Source organism: Amblyomma americanum, chromosome 6 (assembly GCF_052857255.1).
Source record: "Amblyomma americanum isolate KBUSLIRL-KWMA chromosome 6, ASM5285725v1, whole genome shotgun sequence".
Classification (NCBI taxonomy): domain Eukaryota; kingdom Metazoa; phylum Arthropoda; class Arachnida; order Ixodida; family Ixodidae; genus Amblyomma; species Amblyomma americanum.
The window spans coordinates 74875434-74889194 of NC_135502.1; the positions used below are offsets into that span (position 1 = coordinate 74875434).

The 13761-nt window shown below is 51.9% G+C and overlaps 1 protein-coding gene across 1 annotated transcript in view; it reads right to left on the reverse strand.

Annotated features, from left to right (window-relative positions):
- Positions 1–837: 837 nt before the first annotated feature.
- Positions 838–13761, reverse strand: part of LOC144093717 (adenylate cyclase type 10-like) — a 31380-nt gene continuing 18456 nt past the window's right edge. Inside the window, exons 15-33 of the mRNA XM_077627328.1 lie at positions 11546–11749; positions 10614–10803; positions 9403–9510; positions 7804–8090; positions 7445–7631; positions 6823–6886; positions 6616–6746; positions 6289–6488; positions 5869–5988; positions 5602–5773; positions 5239–5352; positions 4765–4895; positions 4375–4522; positions 3757–3851; positions 3575–3702; positions 3267–3363; positions 3081–3196; positions 2076–2217; positions 838–1080 (exon numbers count right to left, since the gene is read on the reverse strand). Of these exons, the coding sequence (XP_077483454.1) occupies positions 942–1080; positions 2076–2217; positions 3081–3196; positions 3267–3363; positions 3575–3702; positions 3757–3851; positions 4375–4522; positions 4765–4895; positions 5239–5352; positions 5602–5773; positions 5869–5988; positions 6289–6488; positions 6616–6746; positions 6823–6886; positions 7445–7631; positions 7804–8090; positions 9403–9510; positions 10614–10803; positions 11546–11749 (2773 nt within the window). The 3' untranslated portion in view covers positions 838–941. The remainder of the gene's footprint in view (positions 1081–2075; positions 2218–3080; positions 3197–3266; positions 3364–3574; positions 3703–3756; positions 3852–4374; positions 4523–4764; positions 4896–5238; positions 5353–5601; positions 5774–5868; positions 5989–6288; positions 6489–6615; positions 6747–6822; positions 6887–7444; positions 7632–7803; positions 8091–9402; positions 9511–10613; positions 10804–11545; positions 11750–13761) is intronic.

Below are 13761 nucleotides of genomic sequence, written 5' to 3' on the forward strand. Positions count from 1 at the left end.
AGCGGTCGCTGATTGTCCGAAAGTGACAACACGCAAGTGCGCCGAGATAGCGGGTACTGGCCGTGGCCGGAGGGAGACTTCAGCGAGCCGCGACAGCGAGAGGACGTCAGGTAATTACCTCCCTTCTTCCCTCTTTGCTGTCGCCATCTTGCCCCGTCTAACCATAATTAACCGCGCCCAACACGATGGCGACCTCCAAATTTGGCCCGGGTCATTTCCAAAATTTGATCTTCGCCGATTTGGACCAAATTCGACGTCAAGCCGTGCAGCGTTTGGACAAGAGGGCGAAACGTTGGGAAGAACCCCCCCCCCCCCCCCCCCCCCCAAGGCTTTCCCCTCCCTCACTTTGCGATTACCAAGAACAATCTGCCCATCCTCTCTCTACCAGAGGTACATCATTGTGTCTTATGTCCACCATGGTGGCTTGCCCTTTGACCCTTCATTTTCGACATTTGATCTTAAATGAGTCATACGCGGCTGCGTTAGAAGCTACAACATATACGCGAGCGATTTAAGACAGTTTATAAACCGTAAAAAAAATGGCTGTGGTTTAGCTCTGGTTAAACCTGGAGTGACGCGATAGCTACAGCTGGCCGAGTGGAACTTGCTCAGTTGAATTGCAAAGTCAGTCTTTCGCCGCTCCGTTTCGCTGGGCGTTCCTTCTTCATCTTCGTCACACTTGACACGGCGCATGCGCACAGCTGTTGCCGCACCACGTGGCTGGTCACGAGACCAACCACGTGGCTGTTGCGACGCCATGGCTGCGCCGCCACGCTGAAGGATTGAAATAAACAAAAGAAAATGTGTTTGATGAAAGGCTTAACATCTTAGGCGGCTCAATCGAACGATATTTATTTCTTCTCCGCCACGCGTTCGTCACCGCTGGAAAGCGACGCATTAGCGTGGCCGCATCCCGAAAAGACGACGGGGCCGGCCGGCTGCTACTTCCACTTGATCTCGGACAAGTGGCGCTGCGCCCGGCGCCCCCAGTACGAGGAGCGCCAGTGGAAAGAGCGCTTGAGCTCCTTCGCACGCCGCAGCCACTCCTTGCAGCTCTGGTCCAGGCCGCACGACGAGGTCCTGCGGGAGACCCGAGATACGCCCGTCAACGCAAAAATGCGCTGTACGGTCACATTCGCACTAAACCGTCGCTCGGTAATTGAGTGAATTTGGAAGCTATACCTAGGATATGAGGCGTGCCGTGGCGGGTGGCTCCTGATTTATTTCGAGCACACAGAGTGTACCGCTGTGCACCACTACCATCATCATCGGCCTGACTACGCCCGCTGCAGGGCAAAGGCCTCTCCCATATCTCTCCAATTAACCCTGTCCTGTGCCAGGTGCGGCCACCAGATTTTCGCAAACTTCCTAATCTCATCCGCCCACCTAACTTTCTGCCACCTTCTGCTACGCTTGCCTTCTCTTTGAATGCAGTCCGTTACCCTTAAGGACCAGCGGGTATCTTGCCTTCGCATGACATGCTATGCCCAAGCCCATTTCTTCCTCTTGATTTCGACTAGGATGTCATTAACCCGCCTTTGTTCCCTCACCCACTCTGCCCGCTTCCGGTCTCTTAACGTTACACCTATCATTTTTTCTTTCCATGGCTCGTTGCGTTGCCTTTAACTTAAGCTGAACCCTTTTCGTTAGCCTCCACGTTTCTGCCCCGTAGGTGAGTACCGGTAAGATACCGCCGTTATTACTTTCCTCTCAAGAGTTATGGTAAACTGCCATTCATGATCTGAGAGAACCTTCTAAATGCGCTCCACCCCTTATTCTTCTAGTTATTTCACTCACGTGATTCGGATCTGCGGTCACTACCTGCCCTAAGTAGACGTATTCCCTTACAACTTCCATCACCTCACTACCAATTGTGAACTGCTGTTCCCTTCCGACCTTCCGAGAGTGTTTATCATTACATCGGTTTTCTACATTTTTAAGCCGACAGTACTACTCTGCCTGTCTAACTCTTCGATCATGTTATGCTGTTCGTCTCCTGAGTGACTTAGCAAGGCAACGTCATCAGCGAATCGCGATTACTCAGGTATTCAGTAGAAGCAGCAGAGAGCGCGTACCACATGGCCATGGCCGCGGTGAGGTAGAACTCGATCTCGTTGTTGTGCGTGTACGGGGCCTTGCTGCACTGGCTGATGGCGAACTCCAGGCAGGTCTTGTAGAGCTCCTGCACGTTGTCCAGCGCCGGCACGTCGATGCCGACTGCGCCGCAAGGAGAATTAAAACGTCACACAATGTCTTTGGCTGCTCTGCATCGGTCGTTTGTCAGAAGCCTGTTCCGGGCAGCAGGAAGCGCGAATTCTGTCACCACACGTAGTTGCGAGAGCTCGTCGGAACTCAGTGCCCCGCATTTACGCACAGGTGTGTATGCCGGACTTGTTTTATGGGGGGTGGGGGGGGGGGGGTGGAAGCTGTGTTGGGAATAAAGGCACGTTATAGAAAGAAAAAAAAAAGGTGGGGGGAATAAGGAAACAAGGGGTGTAGTCGAAATCCTTCCATTGATAATGACGAAAAGAGGGAGGAAGGGAAGGATAAGAATATGTACTACATGGCTGCTAACATTTTGTCATGAAATTGTTTGTCCATACAGCGCACCGCAATTCATATAGTATGATTCCTCTTGCGTAATCTGTGGCCAGAGTGCTCAGAAAACGACGAGTATAGTTGGTGCGCGCCACCGACAAAGCGAATTAACAGCTGCCGACTAAACAACCATGCGTTCACACGCGCCTCACATGCGCGTCACACTGCGTTCTCGACGAAAGGTGATGCATACGCGACCATGCGTAATAAGACACTCTTCATTAGCTCGCTGGAACTTTAGGGCACGTCTTGTGAGTAACCATCACATCGACAACCTTAACTCAAATTGACGTGTCACGCGCCACCCATTGCGTCTCCGGTAGCGCCAAAATTCCAAACCCCGTTGCCAGTGCTCGCTTCTTTGAGGCTTCAGACAAACATCACCAAATGTCGCTGTGCAAACACATATACACTGCAAGCCACGAAAAACATGCCACATCGAAACCGACCGTCGTGCACCACAGTTCTCAACAGGCACTCACACTGGTGGACGAGGAGCTCGGCAAGGCCGCCGTAATAGAGGGCCATGCCCACGGTGTCCTCGGCGACTTCGGCCACATGCCGCAGGTGACTCAGCACTTCGCGGCACTTGCTGTGACTGCGCATGGGAAAGAGGTGTCAGTGTGCTCCCAGCTGGACATCGCATGCCACTGCGAGCAGCCACTCACTTCTTGCTGTACAGCAGCGTCTGAGCCAGGTACGGCAAAATCTTCAGCAGCATGGAGGTGTAGTGGACGCCGAGGGCAATGCGGAAGGCTTCGTACCCTGCACAGGGAGATGCGCGATTAGTGGGATGTGTGCCTAGACGAGGCATTGCTTATGCTTTCTGTGTGTATGTAAACTATATTTGCGGGAAATCGCTCAGCATCACTTTGCGTCCGTGTGGTCCGATTGTGTCGTTGCATTTATTTATGCTTTAGACAGGGTACGCAGTCCTTGCCACCTTTGCACGCAGCTTCGTCGAGCGTGCACTCACCGACGTCGACGGCCGAGGTGATTTCAGTGCGCAAGAAGCGCACCTCGACGATTTTGATGAGGGTGTTGAGCACGGCCACCAGGTCGCTCACCCGGGGGTGCTTGTCGACCTCCAGCGAGTGGATGCAGCTGTTAAGGGGTGACTGGTAAGAACAAAGGACACCGCCACAAGGAGACACTCACTCTTTGATGGCCGTGTCCTCGAGCTTCTTCTGCTTCTTGTACGCGATGTGAACGTAGTGGCTGCTCTCGATCACCAGCGAGATGGCCGGCATTTTCTGCGGATTGCGAGATAAAGAAATACCCTATTTTTGCACACGACAACGTTAGACGAATGAAGTAGCGATATTTTGCCCGGTGGCAGCCTCGGCAGTGGTTAGTTGACCTGCCTGCAGGCATTCAAGCTGCGCCGCTTGCCTGACATCCAGTTTTCAGATTGAGTGTGTTATCCAAGGCACATGCTTCGGCTGTCTCACGCAAGCTATGGCTTTGGAAGACCACCCTTTGCCTCGTTTTCTCGGGACAGATATTGCAGCACTGCCATGGCAATGTCCGGTACCTGGCATACACCCCTCCAGGCAATATCTAAATTACTACTCATATGCATGCAGTGCTCCGAACAGCCCCTGTGTGCGAGAAGCGGATGCGCAGGCGCTGTGAATATAGGAACACCACCAGCCCATTTCTCTAGGCAGCGCGTTATATGTTGTTTCCTTGCTATGCCAGTCTCTTGCGCTGCGTGTCATGGTCATTTAAAGCCCGGCTTTCTATACTGTAGCACATATTCCTTGTTTTGCGAACCTTGTAGAGCGGCGCGTTCCGGCATGTGACCAGCTCCCAGAAGTGGCTGGACACGTCCAGGGCGACGCGTGGATCGCGCCTGTTCAGGAACACGCGCGCCGCCGTCTGGAGGCAGAACTCCTCCTCCTCGATCTCGTCCACGCGGCAGCTGCAGTATTCAACCCGACCATTCTAAAAACGATGTGTCTTCAATAAGCGAGACCATGACCACGTACTGCAAGGAACATTGCCCCCTCCCCCTTTTCTGCGTTGCTTGCTGCACTGTCCTTAGCCTCATTAGAAGCTTTTTCGATCGCCAGCACCCAGACTTCGGCAACATGGACGAGCACAGGCACGGCGCAGTTTTTATGTTTTCGTTCAGTAACATATTGCATAACGCTGAGCACGCACCATTGGACGACGCGCAGGGCGTAGTTGGAGGCGTTCTTGCGGTAGTCCTTGGGGATGTTCCTGCCCAGCCACTGGAACGCCAGCTTGATCTCCTGAAGCGACGCGTCCACGTTGCCGTAGTACAACTGGATCTGCGTCATTGGTCGATTCTTTCTAAAGTAACGACCGGCACTAGTAAATTGCATACACAGTGCAACGCAGGAGCGAGTAAGGATCGATACACCACCTTAATCGAGAGGTGGCGGCTTATGGTGGCGGCCTTGACCACGTGATACAAAGAACTCGATGTAAACAGAATTCAGCACCATAGAAGTTCCCTAGTACACGGCGTATTCCAAGCACGCGTTTCATATTTCGCAAGTATCGAGCCCGCTACGTCGTTTTTAGTGTTCTAAGCAGTGCACTGCAACGGCGGATGACGACTTCACGATTCACATGCACTGCGCCTTACAGGTCCGGTCCACTGTCACTTACGGTCGCTCTCATGCGGCTGATCGCGATGCGCTTGAGCTTCAGGTAACGCTCGTCCACGTTCTCCCAGCTGGAGGCCTTGAAGACATTCTCACTGCTCTCCAGGTACTCTTCGGCCTGCGGAACGAAGCGCATGTTTTCGTTTACGTATTACATCGTTCTTCTTAACTGTTACGCAATTACATCTTGCTCACTAATTTTCATTTCCCATTCACTGCCTTTGCGCGTGGCGCGAGCACACCAGGGGCTGTGTCTTTGAAACTCAAGGAACAAAAAGGTCCAGGAATCGTACACTTGAGGTCACTTGTCAAAACCAGCAAACAACTTTACGGATTGAGGCATTCTAATTTACCGAGAAACACCTACCTTTTTGACGTCGTCGACCTCCAGCGAGCACTGAGCGGCCGACAGGAAGGCCTCGAGGGCACGGCCCCGCATGCCGGACATGTAGTAGTGGTTGCCGATCTGCCCGTACGCGTTCGCCTTCGTCTTGTGGCACTTGCACACGCGAAGGTCGGCCTTGTCCGGAGGAGACTGCCTGCAAGCCAACGACCCGCCCGCAAGGGGCCAAGATTACGGCAACCCGGCTGTCTTCCCGTACTAAGAGTTGAAAGATCAGAAAGATATGCCCACATGAGGAACTCGTCTGTAGCTGAGGAGTACACCTCGACGCTGAGGTACTCTTTGCAGAATCGGCACTGCAATGCGTTCTCCTCGAGGCACGTGGCGATGTCCTGGTGAATCTCAGCTTTGCTGCGAGGGCAAGCCCGAGCTGAACATTAGCGTACATTTAGGACGATGTGCGTACACAGTGCAAGTAGATCGGTTGCCGCATAAATGACGAAGAACATGGTGCTCGAGCAGAAGCTGAGGCCTCCGCAATACTTTCTAGACGACGATATGAACTCCTAAGATACTTGAGCAGCACGGTACTATGATCCGGAGCCCCACAAACTTGAACACCGACCCATCAATACTTCAGTACCACAAGAGGTTTCATCACTGTATATTTACGGGTTTGCAAATCGCGGGTGGTTTTATGTCCAGCCGTACCTGTCGTAGGTAAGTGTGCCGTAGATAGTTTTGTGCACCGCCGCCGAGTGGAAGCGCATGAGGGAGCCGACCTGCCCGCACTGCGGGCACTCTGGGGAATCCTGCACCTTCCCTTCCAGCAGGTAGACAAACGATGTCGTCGTATTGGCCGAGCAGGTCACGAAGTGCTGCTCCACCAGCTTCTTGATTGCGCCGGTGATCTGTGCCAGGAGAAGTGACGGAATCGTATGGCGCATCTGTTCTCCTATATCCTAGAGCACACAGTTAAGGATAACAGTGCGCGAAATAATGTCTGCACGGCGCGCAGTTGCGGAGGCTTGTATTCACCTCAGCCGTGGTGATGGTGGGGCTGAGGAGTTTCAGCAGGGACACCTCGAAAGCTTTGCCGCACACGGATGCCTTCTTCAGGAGCACGATCTCCTGCTCGTTCAGCATCTCCATGCGTACCACGGTCAGGGCTGCGCAAATCGGAGTGCTTGTTTTAGAACTGTGTTCCCAACAGCGTTGCTCTATCCGCGCATCTGAATGCCGTACCTTGAAGCGAATCGGGGACTTGTACGTCGTCCTTGAGTCCCTCGCCGACCACGTCGCAGATCATCTGGGTGAAAATAATTGCGCCAATTAGTTGGACCAATTGCGACAACTGTAGGGAAATTAAAGGCACGTACAATGCTTCGGCGTCAGAAGCTGGTAATACACAGATCATAAAGATTTTAGAAATATGCGATTTTAATCTCTCGCGCAAAGGTGCATCACCTCCCGTCTCGACTAGAAATGCGCGGCAGGCATGTTGCACCTGCCAAGCTGTGGACCGGCAGGGACGAGCTAAACTGCTCTACCACAACACACCGAAGGGGTGAGCAGGAAAGACGCGCGCCATTTCTATGACTCCAGAAGTCCCTTGCGCTGCATCCAATTTCTGCCCCAAAACAAGTCAGACCACCCAGGTGAAGTAGATTTCGTTGTGCAGGGTAGCTGACTTTCAGATTTCTGCATTTCTTCCACACAGTGTACGCAAGAACAATGTTCAAATACTCTTGAGTTTTGAACAAGTGAAAGTGCGTACCAGTGACATTTTTTTTTCTACAGCTAAAGATGCGGCACGTCCTGGAAGGTGCTCGGAAGCAACTCTGCCCGGAGGAGGAGGCCGACTCACATATCCTTCTCCCGGCCGATGTTCTCGCAGCTCGTGCTCGTCCTCCTTGGCCAGAGTGAACTCCCGCTTGAGGCGCGCTTCGACGACGGTGGTCGAGTTGATGTTGTGGATGAGGCCCTTCTGCTTCAGCACCTGGAGGATCTCCACCATGGCCGCGGGGTTGCCCTTGGTGTACTCCTTCAGCAGGCTGCGCCACGATCATCTCACGATCAATGCAAGCGCTATAGTAAAGTTCTGAACGCATCGCTGAGCTCTCCCGGTTAAGTCGTTATGCGCTCTTTGCAAAATGCTGAAAGAAACGCTTAGAATTCACACTGCCGAGTTGAGCATCGTGTTTCAAACTTGAAAGGAGGTCGTACCGCAGAATCTGGTTGTGTATTCCTTTGATCTGCAGCCTCTGGAAGCAAAAGTCGGGAATATATTCCTTGCTCAGAGGCTGGATCTCCACAATAAGCACGGCCTTGGCCATTATCTTCTGGATCTGGAGCGGCTGCTGGACGCGCTCCGAGTGCGGGATGGACGTCATGGCCACCACGCACGGGTACTGGCTGGTCAGCTGACCGAACTTGTCCAGCAGCTCCCACGACAGGGTGTCCATGTAGTTGGCGTCGTCCACGGCCAGGACGCACGGAGCCCTGCCGCATAGCTGCGCGCCGCGAAAGAACGAGGGCTGCCGCATTTCACCGCCCCTCTGGGAGCTATGAAATCACCACGGCGGATTGAAAGAGGACCCGCCGCGGTGGCTCAGTGGTTAGGGCGCTGAACTACTGATCCGGATTTCCCGGGTTCGAACCCGACCGCGGCGGCTGCGTTTTTATGGAGGAAAAACGCTAAGGCGCCCATGTGCTGTGCGATGTCAGTGCATGTTAAAGATCCCCAGGTGGTCGAAATTATCCCGGAGCCCTCCACTACGGCACCTTTCTTCTTTCACTCCCTCCTTTATCTCTTTCCTTACGGCGCGGTTCAGGTGTCCAACGATATACGAGACAGATACTGCGCCATTTCCTTTCCCCAAAAACCAATTATTATTATTATTATTATTATTATTATTATTATTATTATTATTATTATTATTATTATTATTATTATTATTATTAAGGGAGCCATAAGTGCAAGCTCATAACGAGGACGGCCACTTCACGACCCTTAGCACACGAGTACCGTGTGTGACACAAGTACCGTTTATGAAGTATGACGATGGGGCCGCCGCGTTCCTGCCTAGTTTTCGCCCTGCAAGTAGTAAAGACTACCAGGTACACCACTCAAACACCAATACACATATATGGTAGTAAAAAGAGAGTAGGCTGTCCTCTAGCGCGCACCCTTTCATAAAAGGGTGTTCGATAGAGGGCAGTTTACTCCGTTTTTACTCCCTTGTGTTTAGAGTGTAGGCTCCGAGTCCTTCCAGCTAAATAACCGACACACTTGCCACCATTCCATAAACTGTGTTACTAACATGGCGCAGTTGATTAAAGCGGTACAGGTGCGGACAAAAGTAAACTGAACGCGCAACAGTGTTTGAATATTTTTCACTTGTTGCCTAACTGAAATTTCTAACAATGGTGTGTGCACGCTGGCAGTGGATGTTGCACTTTCTCATAAGCAAACAATGTTTCTTCATTTCCAATAGGGAAGGTGTGATTGCAGTTAGAACAGAATAGCGTGCTCCGTTTAATCATGCCCGTACCCATACGTCGTGGCGTTTTGGGCTTGCTGTCAGCTGACATTTTCCCGGCAGGGTCATAGCCACGATGACGCTGGTTGGTTAGTGGCGAAGGCGGTACATATACAGACGCGTCATTTGGGCACAATACTTGCACCAATATTTGTTACCAGTAGTCCATCTGCCACCGCGTTTTTTTTACTCACACTTAAATTTACTCACTGAACCCAGGCGCAAAACCCGCATTGCAGCGAGCTCACAGCCTCTGTACAAAATGCTGCGTGCCTCAACGTACCCACTCCGCGACCGCTATGAAGTGGTCCTTAGCCTGGGCCAAGCTTTTGTTCTGCCAGGAGACATCTGCCAGGCTGCCCGCTGTCGCCAGTTTGAGGGTTGGCGCGTTCTGCAAGAAAAAAAAAATGAAGAAAAATCATAAGAGTGTACAGAAATATTTCTGTAAAGAAATAAGGCTAACTCTACCCGCCGCCGTAGCTCAGTGGTTGCGGCGTTCGGCTGTTAGCACGAGGTCGTATGTTTAATCTAGAACGAGACAACCGGATTTCGAGGGAGGTGAAATGCAACGAAACCCGTGTGGTGTGGGATGTCGGTGCATGTTAATGAACCCGAGGAGGTCGAAATTCACCCGCAGCCCTCCACTATGGCTTCCCACTCTAGCGCGGTGTTGAAATTATTGCTTTTTACTTTTTGAGAAATCGCAGCACTTCTTGTTTCGGTGTTTATTGCAGTGCGGAGTTTTCGTGGATGGGATTCCGCAATTATGTTTTATATGGGTGAACTACTGGTCTTTTTCTGGTGTAAGATGGTATTCCTGGGCGCTCAAAACCTCCTTCGTTTACCTTAGCCTTGTCGTCAGCAAGAGAAGTTTATTTATCTGTTAAGGTAAAACGGTCGTACTTGGAGCTTTGCTTCTAGAAGCAAGTAACGGAAGTTCAATGATAGAGCAGTGGGTTATCGTGCTATCGCTAGGTTGTTATGGTGGATTCAGAGAGTGTGGATACATTACGTGGTCTGCGTATTACCGGCAGCGATAGAACTATCACAGAACCATTGCGGTAGCCAGAACATAACATTTTTTCGTAAGCCCTTTTCACGGTTTCTTGTCTTCGATCTTACATGTACTCGAGAAACCTACTCAAGCAATTGACATCCCTATCCGCTAATGACGCTAAACAGCGCTTTTCCAGCAAAAGGGGAGTAAGTGGAGCTTGTCGGCCTGCAGAGGCATGTAAGTTAGCGAAGCAATGCCTCAAAACTGTGCTAATTCAACGGTACCAGAGCCTATTATTTTTCTTATTCGACTAAGTTTAACTTCTACCCAATAGCCAGCTAGCTCTGAGGCATCTTCGGTTTCTTTTTTTTTCGTTTTAGACTAAAAAGTCCAACCCTTACTAATTTCCCACGTGTCGCTTAGATACGTTGAACCACACGCGCCTATAATATAGGCCAGCGCCACGAGTGCCCGTGACGTGCTGGTTTGCCGTCTACCTTCAGCCGTATGATGCCTTTGTTTATGACAAGCGGCGTGGAGGAGTCGCTCCCGAGTATGTCGTCCAGAATGGTGTTGTTCTCCTGCTGCGGGTTCAGTCCGTAGCTGTCCAGCAGCCGGCTGAGCAGGAAGCACACCGAGCTGAAGGGGTTCCGCATCGTGCGCACGCTGGCGTGACAGGTGCCCGTCCTGCGAGCACATCACTCGGCTTTTCCATGAATAAGGCCTGCACAGTGACTTCCTCATCGTCGGATACAACTTCAGAACGCAGCGGCATTTCCCCATGTAAGGACTCCTTTCAAGACAATGGCGTCGGCTGACTCGCATGACCCGACTAGTGTTACAAAGCAGGGAGTGGGATAAAAGGAGATAATACCTTACTTCTGTGGTCAGTGATATAGGCACATCTATCCATCCCTTATAAAAACAGTCTATAGACAGGCTATAGATTTTTCATGGACACTAATGCCTTCCTATAGATATTTCTTTTTGTCTATCCATAGTCTGTAGAATGTCCATAGACAAAGGTCTACTAAAAGTGCATGGCCATAAATATATAGATTCTCTATGACTGTCCATAGCATTTGTATTGCCTATAGACTGTTCTCCAGGATTTGTCTATAGACAGTTCATAGACTTTATAGGCAGAAGGCTGTGGACAGTCCAAAAAATTTTGTAAGGGATTGTACCGCCACTCCCTGAATTGTCACGCTAGCAGGGTCATGATAATTGGCCAACGCCATTGGCTGGAAGGGGGTCCGTCGACGGCGAAAAGCCGCTTCGTTTTTGAGTTGTATCCGACTGTAGCAAACCCAGCAGCACAGCACATGCACACCCGTTCAGCCAACGCAACCACAAAGAACAAAACGTTTGCGCTGGACACCACAACGGAGGCTTGGGAAACGAGTGGTGCCCAGCAGCGGTGCCTCACTTGAATCCCCTCTTGATGGCCAGTTTGACGGTCACCGCGAGCAGGTGGCTCTTGCCGCAGCCGGTCTCCCCTCGCAGCAGCAGCATGTGCTTGGGCATGCGCCGCTTGGTGAGGAAGTCCGTGAGGAAGCTGTCGGCCACCTCCCTCTCGTGGATCATGCCCATCATGACGTCTGGAAACTCAGCGATCTCGTCCATCACCTCCCTGCAGACCAGAGGGTATTGCGTCTGTGGCAACACACTGGACATGCGCGGTTGCGCCTTGTGAATGGGGCCAGCCGATCGCAATGGCAAATAAATGGTACTAAACGGAAAGTGTTCGTCCCTTTACATTCAACCAGAAAAGCGTCTGCTTTAATTGCGAGCATTAGGTATGCTGCTCAATGCTCTTGCCCGTCCATGAGCGAAAGGCCTCCGCTGCACAAAGATGCTGAGAATAATGATCTTGACTGGTTGTGTATAACCGGTGCCCATTAGAAGATTATCAATCATGTGCGATGTATTGAAATACTGTATTCTTTTTCTTTTGTAAAGCGCAAAAAAGCATCTGCAAACCAGTTCGTGGGCCTCATCTCACCCCACCCAACAGGGCACTACATGTCACCCCACCAAGCCTAATCATCTATCCAAAATACTGTCACGTTAATAGCCTTAAAGAACGATAGCACAGTGTTCTTTTGGCCGAGTTAACATGTTGTGAGGTTGGTTGGTTGGTTTTTAGGGAAAATAAATGGCGCAGTATCTGTCTCACATATCGGCGGATACCTGAACCGCGTTGTAAGGGAAGGGATAAAGGAGGGAGTGAAAGAAGAAAGGAAGAAAAAGGTGCCGTAGTGGAGGGCTCCGGAATAATTTCGACCATCTGGGGATCTTTCACGTGCACTGACATCGCACAGCACACGGGGCCACTTAGCGTTTCGCCTCCATCGAAACGTAGGCGCCGCGGTCGGGTTCGAACCCGGGAGCTCCGGATCAGTAGCCGAGCGCCCTAATCACTTAGCCACCGCGGCGGGTGTTGTGAGGTGCACAACAAATTCTCAGGGGATTTTTGAGTGTGGTGGTGGTGGTGGAAACATTTACTGCCAAATATAGAGGAGGGCAAACCCCCTAACATTGCAGGAGGCAGTCCTTAGGGAGCTGCCCTTACTGGGCAAAGGACAGCCCTTGGAGGGCTATCCTCTTCAGGGCGTCGGTAATTATCCGCCACTGGTCAGCAGCAGCGGAGCTTGCCAGAAGAGTCTCCCAGTATGACTCCGCCGTGGTTGGGGATGGAGGGTGCGGGAAGGTAGGACATGTGAGGAGGACATGAAGGAAGCCTCCCGGTTTCCGCAGAGCTTACCAACTTGCCCAAATACCCGACATACATTTCAGCCTCTATGCTGACATCACTGTCTGGGCTAATCGAGGCAGTGATGCCGACATGGAACACAATCTGCAGTCCGCCCTCAACATAATCGACTCATACGCTCGCTGCGCGGCCTAGCCTGCTCCCCGTCTAAATCAGAACTCTTCTAACGCCCGAGGCCGCACGACCCCGCCAACCCTCCCATCTCACTCACTCTAGGAAACCACCCCATTCCCCTGATCTCCAAGATTCGCTTTCTGCGCCTCGTCCTTCACTCCCACGGCGCGCATGGCAACACCATCCATACTCTCCAGACCCAAGTCCAGCAAGCCACCCGTCTCATCGACGCGGAATTGATCGGAAAGGAATTGATCGGGGTAGCGGGCATGAAGGAGAACAGGGTAGGGAGCTGTTCTGGTCTGGAGTAGGCGCCAGTGGGAGGCCCGGGTTAAGGTTAGGGAGGAAGCTGGCGGTGCGTAAACACGCCGGGTATCTCGGTAGTAGTTAAGAATATCTTTGAACGTAAGCAGACACTCCTGGGATGTTGGAGGTGGTCCAACTCCGGCCCGGAAAGTGAGACCTTGGGCGAGGGAGTGGACCTTCTCGTTACCCGGGAGGCCGGCGTGTGCGGGGGTCCAGATAAGGATTACGGGGTGGGTGGGCTGCCAGAAGTGTAGAAGCCGAGTCGCGGTGCGGGATATCAGGCCTTTGGCGAAATTGGATAGGGCGGATTTTGAGTCGGAGAAAATTTTGGTGGCACAGGTGGAGATGAGAGCGAGTGCAATGGTCGCTTCCTCTGCAATTTCCGATGAGTCTGTGGTGACGGATCCTGATGCGATTAGTCGGGCCTGAGTATTAGCGACGGCGAGAAC